General features: G+C 36.8%; 1 protein-coding gene and 1 long non-coding RNA gene across 2 annotated transcripts in view; one reads left to right on the top strand and one right to left on the bottom strand.

The window, feature by feature from the left end:
• dpydb (dihydropyrimidine dehydrogenase b) overlaps nt 1–2,304 on the bottom strand; it is a 162,353-nt gene extending 160,049 nt beyond the window's left edge. Inside the window, exon 1 of the mRNA XM_067453948.1 lies at nt 2,153–2,304. Coding sequence (XP_067310049.1) covers nt 2,153–2,191 — 39 coding nt within the window. The 5' untranslated portion in view covers nt 2,192–2,304. The remainder of the gene's footprint in view (nt 1–2,152) is intronic.
• Nucleotides 2,305–2,477: 173 nt separating this feature from the next.
• Nucleotides 2,478–12,276, top strand: LOC137089516 (uncharacterized). Its single transcript, XR_010907694.1, has 3 exons — nt 2,478–2,556; nt 3,161–3,233; nt 10,643–12,276. It is a non-coding gene; the product is annotated as an uncharacterized lncRNA (long non-coding RNA).

The following is a 12,276-nucleotide window of genomic DNA, read 5'->3' as shown; positions in this document are numbered from 1 at the left end:
CGCTTTGTTTATTTTATTAAATGTCAGCATAAACAAATCGCTAGACAGGTAATAGTCTCGCTTAGCCAGACCTTCAGACTGACGACAGAAAGTCTGGGCTCTATCGCATCTTTCAATGGCCGAGTACCGCCCAAGAGGACGTTTGACTGACATGTCACGCAACCATTCACAGTTCGATTTGTTCCCCGTCATGTTTAGGGAGTGAAAATGTAACGTCGACGTCTCTGCAATAACAGACCGGCATGCATCTATAAATTATTCATTGAAGAACGTTGTGCAAGTTTACTGGACAATGGAGCCGCGAACTTCCACTGTGTGTGTTTAATTTGTGATTTTATTTGTGATGACGCAGTGAAACATGCCATTTTCATGATTTATCACATTTTTATGTGATTAAGATACAATAATATTTTGAGTTTCTATTTATTAAACAAATTTCCTTCATTGTATCAACTCAAATTTTTAATTTCAATGAAATCAAAATTTGAAGGCAACCAGGTTACTTACTTTTTTAAGTTAAACCAACAATTTTTTTTACAGTTTAGTCACGGCATTTGTTTCCAGGTGGACCGTTAAAGAACTCAACACACACGTCTCGCGGACATCCTGTAGAATTCAACCAATCAGACGACGACTTCCAAACTCCTGGAGTGTTTCCAAATAAGTGTGCCATACGCATGTGGGCGTGACGTCTGAGTCTGAGACTATAAAACACATCTATTTTACATATATAATAAACATACTCAGCTAAAATGTTGTTAGTTTATGTTATTTAATTAATTTTAATTTTAATTATTGTTACATTAAACTGCATATACATTTTTTATACAAAATATTAGTCCTGCGGCCTTTGATTACAACATTGCATGTTGTCGATGTACGTAGTAATGTCGCCAGAAATTGAGTAATCATCAGCTGGAAATGAAGTAATCATCAGTGTCCCAATGTGTAGTGAGCCAGTGTCCGGATTTGTGTACACAATATACTAATTCACGAACTCGAAACTAGGGAGCTGATTGAAACGCACCCTGAGACACTGAAGTTGAGGAAGGTCTGATGGGCCTAAATTAAAATACTCCATTTCAAAGGCACAAAATTAAAACATTCAATTATGCTTTGATTAAGTTAATTGATTTTAATTCTGGGACATGAAGTCTTTAAAAAAAAAAAAATTAATGCCTCTGTTTTTCTAGACTAATTTAACCAGTAAATTAGCAACCTGCATGCTTAAGTGCACTTGATAGAAACAAAACATGATTTAATAGTAATTTCTTTATATAAAAAGAAAGGAATTAAAAGCTCCTGACATGTCAATGTCTGTACAGCTGCTTTGAAAAAATAATAAAAATCACAGTTATATACAATGTAGGCCATCCTGTACAGCTCAAAAATCAACAGGCTTGTCGTCTCTAAAGTGCATTGCACATCAGAAGAAAATGTCTGACATATGTGGCAGTACACTTGTTTATCCGAAGGAAATTATCCTTAAATTGAAACTGTACATTTTCATTAAGCTACTAATTACGGCTTCATCAGTGAACATCTACTGTGATGTCAACTACTGAGTGGGTCTCTGTCCAAGGTCCTGAAATCTCTTCCTAGCAGCACACAAGGCCATGTGTATATAAAAAAACATTCAGGTGTGCTTTTATTCATCTCCACCTTTTAATAATCATTCAGGGGTTTTAGAAATGTCCTTCGATTCGAAGTTTCAAAGACTAACGACGAAAATCCTCGCATGTAGCTTTTTCAATGTGACTCATAACTGAAAATGATGTGCAAAAAACAAACAAACTGATAAACAATATTTAATAATAATATTTAATAATACCATAATCACCATCAATATGCTGCTTTGCAATAACCTGATTTTTAGGTTGAAATTAAACATACAAGTCGATTACATGAAGTGCATACAAATGCATGTTTTTATTTTATTAAAATCAAGTGACCAAGTTTTTATTTATTATTATTCTTCCTCGATGTGCCTGTATTTAGCACGAACAGTGGTACTTTCAAAGTTTTGGCAGTCTCCCACACAAACCACCTTCCCTGACTTTAAAACGTGGACACGTGCCCAGCTAGCAACAAAGTGTGTAAAACGTCTTACCGAAGTATACAAAGCTCAGTAACACTCTGTGTGTCGCTTTACCTCGATATCCGGTAATTCTTTGCTCAACATTGTAGCCATTATGTCCGACCTGCAGCATATGATCCGATCTCTCCCCTTGTTAAGAGTCGCGAGAGCTTTTGACACTAGTGGATCTAAGCACGCGCTCAGAACTTTAGTGAACGCGCCTAAAACACGCGACTAGTCCATTATGTCACCACACACACTTCACATCAGCAGCAGCTGTGAACCTTTTGTATTGACACACGCATGATAAAGTGCTATTCTTAAAGCATCTATTGTCTTTTTTCAACCCATTTTTTTTAAATTGACACGAACAGGCGAAATGTCATTAGTTCTGTGTGAAATGGTTCATTCCGTCTCATTCCGAAGTTTAAAGGGTCAAAGTTTACATTGAAGGTAAAGCGAGGCTGCACGTGCACAAGGTAATCTATCTATCTATCTATCTATCTATCTATCTATCTATCTATCTATCTATCTATCTATCTATCTATCTATCTATCTATCTATCTATCTATCTATCTATCTATCTATCTATCTATCTATCTATCTATCTATCTATCTATCTATCTATCTATCCATCCTGTGTACATTTGTAGGCTACTTTTTATCAATTCATATTGTTTTTTATTATTATTTTATATAAAATGTTAATTTAAGTAGGATTCATGTAATGAACATTTTCATACATATTTAAATATATTGCCTAGTCATACATGAGACCAGTGTACTGACATAATGTTTTAAAATTCTACATGACACCACTCATCTATTTTATTTTGTGATATTGGCATTTCTCAGAACTAATCAGAAAATTGTCAAAATTTGCAAGTTCATATAATTTTACTTTTTCATGTTGCTTGGGTTAGATAATATATCTGAAAATACCTTATACTCTTGGCGTTTGGGGGTTAAATTCAGCCTGTTTTATAGTGCAATGAGGGGTTAAATGTTTTGAGCCAGTATCACAGTAGGGGGAGTGGCTTGTCCAATACATGTCACTCTCCCTCCCCCTCTTTCTTTCCTCAGTGAACCATGAGGTTCAAAGTCTGATGACTCCAAGTTACCATGTCTCTGAGCTGTGGTATTATGCAATATTCAGGTATAGTAGGCTATTCTCATTTTGTTATTGTTGAGGCTTTAAAAAGAAAAAGATTTTAGCTTGAAAAGACACAGAAAATCAAATATGGAAATGCTGGTAATCAAAAATGTATTAAAATGAAAATAGGGGTTTATCTATGATCCAGCTATACATCTTTTCCCCCATTTAAATCAGTGCAAACATTAGTTAAATATGTGTCTAAACAATGTCAGAGTACAGTAAATCACCACACAAAGCCATTTACAGATTTCTGCTTTATTTTAAAACTTAAATATTTTCAACCGATATATTTTTCATCACAACATTGTTCAGTCATGTATATGTGAGAGAACGAACACACACAGAATGATGTCTAATTCCCTTCAGCCTCGAGACAAGAAGCTTTGTTTTCCTGTTTTCATGTAGACACCTCTGCCGTCGAATGTAGAAATAGGTCACTTCACCTTCCATTCACTAGTGTTTATTGCTCCTGCCTGCTTGCATCTCTCGTCTTTGCAGTCAGAGCGGGTTTTTCTCTCCAACCCAACACAGCAGGCCAAACGTGAGCAGGGCTTGATGTTCAAACACCTGCCGACTGCTGAGGAGCTTTATTTCTGCAACTCTGGAGCTGAGCTGAGCTGAGCTTCTCAGTGGTGTGTGTGTGCGCGCGCCTCCGGGTCGGTCTACGTGTGTGTGTGTGTGTGTGTGTGTGTGTGTGTGTGTGTGTGTGTGTTTGCACCTCAAGTGTTTTTTTGTAGCCTTTAACGAAATATTGTGCTTTATGGCAAGGCATTTATTTTTGTCACTCATTATAATCATTCAACACAGTGTTAGTCATTCTCTCAAGACAATTATTTTTGCCACTCATTATAATCACAGTATCAGAACACAGTTTAGTGCACTTTGAATGCAATTTTCAGTATGAATCTTTCATTTAAATGTCACAATACAAAGAGAGCAACACAGAAATAATCTTAAAAACAAATCCCAAACAGTATTTGCTCTGGCTTAGATTCATATTCGCCCTATATTTTTCAAATCTAATATTTATGTTCGGGACAGCAGCCTCCTCACGCTGAGAGCTGATAAGCCTGAGGCAACTTAGTGATCAGAGGGATTGTGGATCCTCTAGAATCAGCAGGGGTCAGAATATCATTATAATCAAGCAGCTGTAGTAGCACAGCAGACCCAGTGTTCTAGCATAGGCTACTCACGTCACGGACCAGAATCCAGCACAGCATTGTCATCACGCACACAGACAGACTCTGGCAAAAGATGACACACTTGGCTCCCGTGAATTCTTCCTCTCCTCCGTGTTGGCCAATTCGGTGAATCAGCGTTTGATTGATTCTCGTCACCCAGTATTTGTGTGCTGAGAGAGAAATGATCTCAGTCCTTGGGCAGTAGCAAACCTGACATCAGATAAGTTTCCTTTCATTTTCAAAGCGAAGTAAGGCGGCTTGATTAGTCGTTTGTGAACAGAGCTGCTGTCAGTACGGGATTTTTCACTGCCCTGCTGTAAAACAAAAGAGCGGGCTGTACATTTACCAGCCTTTAAAGGTGCCCTAGAATGATTTGAAACATTATGTTAAATTGTTCTCTGATGTCTACATAGAGGGTATGTGGCCTATTTAAGGGCAAAAATTGTCCAGATACAGTTTTACAGGTCCATTTACAACCCTATAAATTGTCCCTAGGATGTAATGCTGTAATGGATGTAATGTAATGTTTTTGCCTTATTTGGAAGAGGCATTAATATTAAAATTAGAGCTCTGCTCTGATTGGCTTATTTCAGCAGCTCACAGCAGTTCACTAAAGCGCGTGGTGTGAGTCCTGACCGTCCTGACAGAACACAGACCGACTGAATGACACTAAGCAGAACATCTCAAATGGAGATTGATAAAATGCAGCTTGTTTATTGGTGTTTTTAGATCATCCGCGCTAGAGAGAGCTCACGTGGATATGGTTGCCAGATTGGACATGTTTAGGTATAACACCGGATAGTATACTGGTTCTTTTCACAGAAAAGCTCTGATCGGGTGATTTAAATGACTGAAATCTGGCAACCGCTCAAACGCTCATTCCCTCAGAAAACCAGTGATGAGTCTTTTTCCGTCAATGATATACGCATGTTTATATAACGTTAGTCACAATGTAGGCTATGCAGTGACTGTGTTGTACTCAGAAATACAATCATGCAAAAACATCATACTTAAGTTCTCAAAAATATAAACTTATATTTTTACAAAATGAATAGCCTTGTCAAATGACTATCGTTTTATCTTATATGGTGGAAAAGGTGATTTTTGCTAGAAGGATCAAGTAAACAATCTGTAAGCAACGTATCTACAGTTGTATTTTGTAATATTATATATGTATGCAAATGTTGGGGGCTAACATATAAATGATCCCCAACGCTTGTGTCACGGATGGCCTTATGTTGAGAAGCACTTATTTTTCTGTGGTGTTTTTTATGCACAAGATTTACATATGAAGGAGGAGGCAATGGTGTTTGAGACTCACAGTATGTTATGTCCATGTACTGAACTCTTATTATTTCAATATGGCAATTACATTTTTCATTCTAGGGCACCTTTAAACAGTTTTGAAGGGGTTAAGTTATCATATGTTCTATATAGTGAGCAAAAATGGCATGCTGTTGCATCAAACTATAGATGGACTAATAAGTGGTCGACTGACTGCTATACAGATGCTAATTTTTGGGGTGACCAATACACGAAACATTAAACTACACATTTTGTTTAAAATATGCAGTGAATTTTGAATATGTAACGGAGGCCAGCTAGTAGTTGCTGTGCGAGTAAACCTCACTCTTCTGACCTCGAAACACTCTAGTGACTGATGCTAGAGGATGCAGCTTTTAGTCTCCTTGTTAGAGTGTCCAACTCTCATGCAGGCGGACCCGGGTTCGAGTCTCGCACGGAGCAAACAGGAGGGGTTACAAATATATAATGCAAATGCACAGTTATGTTGCTAACATTAAAGAGTTATTTCACCCAAAAATGAAAATTCTGTCATTAATTACTTACCCTAATGTCGTTCGACACCCGTGAGACCTCCGTTCATCTTCGGAACACAAATCAAGATATTTTTGTTGAAATCCGATGGCTCAGACAGGCCTTCATTGACACCAGTGTCATTTCCTGATTCGGATCGCCAATGTCACATGATTTCAGCAGTTTGACACGCGATCTGAATCAGGAATCAATACACTGATTCATAACCGTTGGAAAATTGTTATGAATTCAGCCCATCACTATATAAGTAATTATTTAGTTTTTTTGAGGTCTCATGGGTGTCGAACGACATTAGGGTAAGTAATAAATGACAGAATTTGCATTTTTGGGTGAACTTACCCTTTAAATTGCATTGCATATATTATGTTTATTTGTGTGCATGATGTGTCCAAACATTCAAATGTTTGGGGTCAGTAAGATTTATAATACTTATTCAGCAAGAACATCTGTAATATTACAATATATTTGAACTTCAGATACATTCTGTCCTTTTGAACTTTCTATTAATCAAAAAATCCTGAGAAAAACATATCATGGTTGCCACAAACATATTAATCAGCACAACTGTTTTTAACATTGATAATAATAGGAAATGTTTCTTGAGCAGATGATTCTTAGAATAATTTCTGAAGGATTATGTGACACTGAAGACACTGACAATTCAGCTTTGCCAATAATTTCCATTTTAAAATATATTTAAATAGAAAACACATTTAAAATTGCAATAATACTGTACAATATTAAACAAGTTTTTACTGTATTTTTAAACGTAAGTTTTGAACGTTAGTGTATATCTAACTATCTCTGGTCAAGACATTCCCCTCTCCACAACTGTCACCAATCTTGGTGTAAGATTTGACCCACAACTCAGCTTCGAAGCCCATATCTAAAACCTCTGCAAGACACCTTTCTGCATTCTCAGAAATATTGCTAAACTCCGTCCAACACTAACCTTAGCAGATGCTGAAAAGCTGGTCCACACCTTTGTCTCCTCCAGACTGGATTACTGTAATGCACTTCTCATCGGGATCCCTAACAAAAGCTTGCAGAGACTGCAGTGTGTTCAGAATAGTGCAGCAAGGATCCTGTTGAGAGTTTGAAAATTCGATCACATCACAACCATTCTCCATTCACTTCACTGGTTTCCTGTTCCCACCAGGATTGAATATAAGGTCTCCTTTCTAACCCACTAGGGCATCTATGGAAATGCCCCCTCCTTTCTGAAATAACTACTCACACCTTCAACTATACAGTACGATCACTTCATTCAACAAATTCAAACCTCCTTCATCTTCCCAAGACTAAGCTCAGCTCTATGGGTGATCAGGCTTTCTGTTCTGCCACTCCTCGGATTTGGAATGCCCTACCCGACCATCTGAGGGCACCTCAAAAAAGGACTTAAAGCATTTCTTTTTCGGACAGCTTATGTCTTTTAGCTATTAAATCTATTAGTATATTCCCATTTTTAAATGATCTTAACTGTAGCACTTTGAGATTTGTTCCAAATGTAAAGTGCAATACAAATAAAATGTATTATTATTATTATATAAAAAAACATTGATAGAAAAATGATATAAATACTAAATATTTATTCAAAATGTACCCCCGAAAAAACATTTTTTAAACACTATTTGTCTGGCTAGTCATCCATTGGCAAGGCTGTCAGTGGATTTTGGAAGTGTTAACAGCCAATTCATTTTACAGATAATCTCAAAATGGCCAAATAGCAGCTGATTAATCTAAAGACTATCAATTATCATATCAATTAAGACCTTTTTTTCAGGGGGTTCAAAAATACCTGTGATTTCTTCAGCATCAATAGGTGCCTTTTATTGGCAAGCACATTGCTTCATCATCAGAGTGGAGCTATCCTTAGTGACTTCAGTGTGTGTGTGTGTGTGTGTGTGTGTGTGTGTGTGTGTGTGTGTGTGTGTGTGTGTGTGTGTGTGTGTGTGTGTGTGTGTGTGTGTGTGTGTGTGTGTGTGTGTGTGTGTGTGTGTGTGTGTGTGGTTCAACACGTCTCTGGTTTTAACTAACCTGCACACTTTCATGCATGCTTTGATCCGGTAGGCAACGGTTCAAAAGGGAAACGACAAACAGCGTTGTGTGGCAGTCAGAGAGAGAGAAACACACCAAACGGTTTCCTGCGTTTAACAGGCTACCTCCTGTGACAGTGGCAGCAACAGGGAAGAGAAAGAAAAAAAAATAGGCCTTGGTTTACTTTCTCTTTTTTTTCTCTCACACGTTTCCTTTCGTTTTTTCTTGTTGGGCTCTGCAGAAAACCTCTGTAAATAATTTTCGTCGCCAAAAAAACATTTGATGTTTCTGAAAAGAGTAATATGAGGAAATGTCCTATTTGCAGCTTGCATGGAAAATTACAGCTCTTTCATCAGTTTTCAGCCTGGACTTTTGTTGCCGTGATTTTAGGAGATTTCTCCTCCGTCCTTCGCTCCACCTGCACACTCAACAGTTCCTGCATTCTTTACAGAGAAATTCGAGAATTCCTATTAATTTTTTTGGTTGAATTTCTTTGTTCTACATTTATGTCTTCCATGGATTAGGACAAAACATTAACAAATGTCAAGCTTCTCTGCCAACCAGAGTAGGTCTTAGCATTCTGGATTGAAAATGCCTGCCGTCTGGCAACACTGCCTGTGTAGAACTTGGCCGACATCCAGAACAAAAAGAATATTGGAAACCATAACTATTTCTGATATGATGAAACAACAGAGAAATATACTGCAATATTGTTCCAGGAGGAACCACACAGCTTCCCAGTCATTTCAATTAATTGATACAGTAATTCATATAAATGACAGGTCTGTGAAAATTCAGATCGAATGAAACGTTGAGGTTCGAAATGCATGACATTTTATATTAACTTCCCATTCTCTGTTTTTGGTGGAGCATTAAACATTTACAGTCTTTCATTTTCCCTTCAGTGTTCCACAGAGGTCTGAATCCAGCAGCACTTCTTTGGTGGAAACATAAAAAAGAACATCATTTGAAAACACAGACGGTTGGTCTGTCTCCTCACAATTCAAGGACAACCAAGATTATAAACAACCAACATCTAATCTGAAATGTGTGGATTTAGTAAAAAAAAAAAAAAAAAAAAAACTTTTTGTCTTATTAAAACCACCATTCAAAAGTTTAAATTCAATAAAATTGTATATTGCGCTTACCAAGGCTGTATTTATTTGATGATCACAAATACAGTAAAAAATAGTAATATTTTGAAATATTTTATATACATATGAAACTCCGAGCGCTCATTGGTTCTTCCAATGCCGTGGCATCAGCCAATCAGAAGTACTTCTTAATCCATAACCATAGCCTATGATCGCCCTGTTTATGAAAACTTCTGTTTATCCCTCTTCCTCCCCAGCACCACCTGTAGAGATCTGCTACTTGGTTCTAGCTTTTTCTTGGAGTAGCCTGTCCTTTTGTCCCTTTATGTAAGATTATGTATATTCCATGCCCCATGCCAATAAATGCAAGTTGAAATAGTCCACTGAAAAATAATTTAAAATAACTGTTCTTATAGATCTAATATATATATTTTTGTTTTAATTCCTGTTATATCAAAGCTGAATGTTCAGTTTCATTACTCCAGTCTTCAGTGTCACATGTTTCTTCAGAAATCATTCTAATATGCAAATGTGCTGCTCAAGAATCATTTCATTTCAAAATCCTTTCAATTAATAGAAAGTTCAAAAGATCAGCATTTATTTGAAATAGAAATCTATAAATGTCTTCAATGTGACATTTGAGGCATTTAATACAAACTTGCTGAACAAAAATATGAATAAAATAAACACTTTTGAACAGTAGTGGATGTAAATATCCTTAATTCATCATTTTGCTTCAAGTAAATTTAAGTTTTCAGATAATATATCTTAAATTAAGATTATGTGTCATCCCCTATTGGCCTCTCTCCCTATCTTTTGCTTTTCTGAGAACTATAATATATTAAGATATTAACTTTTTGGTAAAAATGTTTAGATAATTTAATGGGAAAACTAGATACAAATACTGCTTAATTCGTTGCGGCGTATGAAACTGGCACCTAAAAAGGAGAACCTGCTGAGAGCAAATAACAACGTTTTTCTTAACTTAAGAGCCTGTGTTCAAACATGCTATTTTTAACCAGTCGTATCTCTTTAAACATCAGAGGTTAGAAGATACTATTTGTTGTCATCTCTGCTTTCCTCCATCTGACACTGATGGAAGACTGCAGAGAAAAGCGTGTTGAGTGATAACAGAGCAGGTTCGGGCTCACTAAGCGTCAGCCATAAGGCAGATCCGGGCCGTGTCTGTTTGTCATCGGATGCGTCCAGACTTTGGCTGAGCTCTGAAATGCTTCTCACCATCATTCTTATTTCTCTCAAGCAAGCAGAGCCTCAACTTCAGGCCCGGGCTCAGTTCTGTCAGAAAGCATCGGGATTAAAGGTTCCGCGGCCAGCCGGGCTAGCAGAGGATTAGAGGCGACTTGAAGGGATGGTTTGCAAAGCGCAGACGAGAGGCGGTCAACTACACCTCTGATTCTGCTCAGGGCTGTTTTGACTGCCAGTCAAGGATTTGGGGGCACTGAGAAAAAGCAAGGTGTTGGACAGCTTTGCCGGCAGCTCTAACTGGATTGGAAGGATCGGGTTGTGGCTGACCTTTGGGTTACTTTAACAAGAAAAGCGTCAGCCCTTGCAGTCCTCTCCACTTCATCCCCGTACTCACTGGAGGTCTTGCAGGTTTCCATCAGCAAGTGCTGGAGGAACAGCTTAAGTATATGTGACAAGGAGCAGCATGATACGTTCCACTATTAAGTCTAGAAGTGATATGAAATATCTGCTGCGATGGAAATATTAATTAGCTGATGCAACGTGTAACATATGGTGTTGCTTAATGCTTAAAAGACTTTAAAAAGTATTGCTCAAATCTTAGTGTTGGGCAAGCTACTACTAATTTAGAAGCTGCTGATTCAGTGCACTGGTGGACTGAAATTCAAAGAAATACGTCTCAAAAGAAAGTCATTTACAAACATCGTTGTTGTCCATTTTTGGTAACACCTTAGATTACTGTTCCGTCATTAATGAGTTACTTCACAGGAACAAATGAGTAATGTATTGTTAACATTCTAATTACTACTATTAACTTACAAGAAACTCTGATTTACTAATTAGCAAGTAATAGCGCCCAGCTGAATGTCACTATTAGTTAATTAGTAACTACTAGTATTTCCTACTGACTAAGAACTACTAAATGCAGGTTCATAATTAATGTGAATAATGCATAATGTATAATTAATTACAAAGTTAAGATCATGGTAACCCACTAGTATACTGTAAAAAAAAAAAAAAGTTACCTGTAAATAAACAATAAAAAATTTGAGTTAATACAATGAACATTTTTGAGAATCGACAACCTTTTTTCAAATATTATTAAAGATTTTGTAAGCATATTGGGTGTTTTATTTGTTAAGACGCAGTGCAACATGCCAAATTTAGCTATTTCCATCATTTATTTTTTTTTAAAATGTGTGGTTCATATTTTGAGTTTCTATTTATTAAACCAATTTTCTTCATTGTATCAACTCAAATTTTTAATTTCAATTACCTCAACATTTTACTTACTTTTTTACAACATGTCCTCCAACCAATACGCATATATAGGTCATTTATCACTTCCTTGAAATACGACCCATAGGAGCGTTTTCTAAAGTTTTGCTCCTATGGACAACAGGAAACTTTCATTTTAAAGCATTTTTCCCTTTCAACTGCATAATATTTCAGGTTTTGCAAAGCTCAATTGGTAAAGCATTGCGTGATCCTGCAGTCGTGAGTTCGATCCCAGGGATCACATGCTCATAAAGTGACCTCTGGGTAGGTTTAGGGATAGTGTGGGTGTAGTTGTAAATAAAATATATATATTTTTGATAAATGGAAATAAGACAAATGGTGGTAAAAAGTCCTCACATTGCATTAAAATGAACATGCATTTTGATTGGTAACGACAGTCATATATCATTTCAT

Source organism: Pseudorasbora parva, chromosome 9, assembly GCF_024679245.1.
Source record: "Pseudorasbora parva isolate DD20220531a chromosome 9, ASM2467924v1, whole genome shotgun sequence".
Classification (NCBI taxonomy): domain Eukaryota; kingdom Metazoa; phylum Chordata; class Actinopteri; order Cypriniformes; family Gobionidae; genus Pseudorasbora; species Pseudorasbora parva.
Note: the sequence above shows the minus strand (reverse complement) of the source record. Positions and strands in the feature narration are given on the sequence as shown.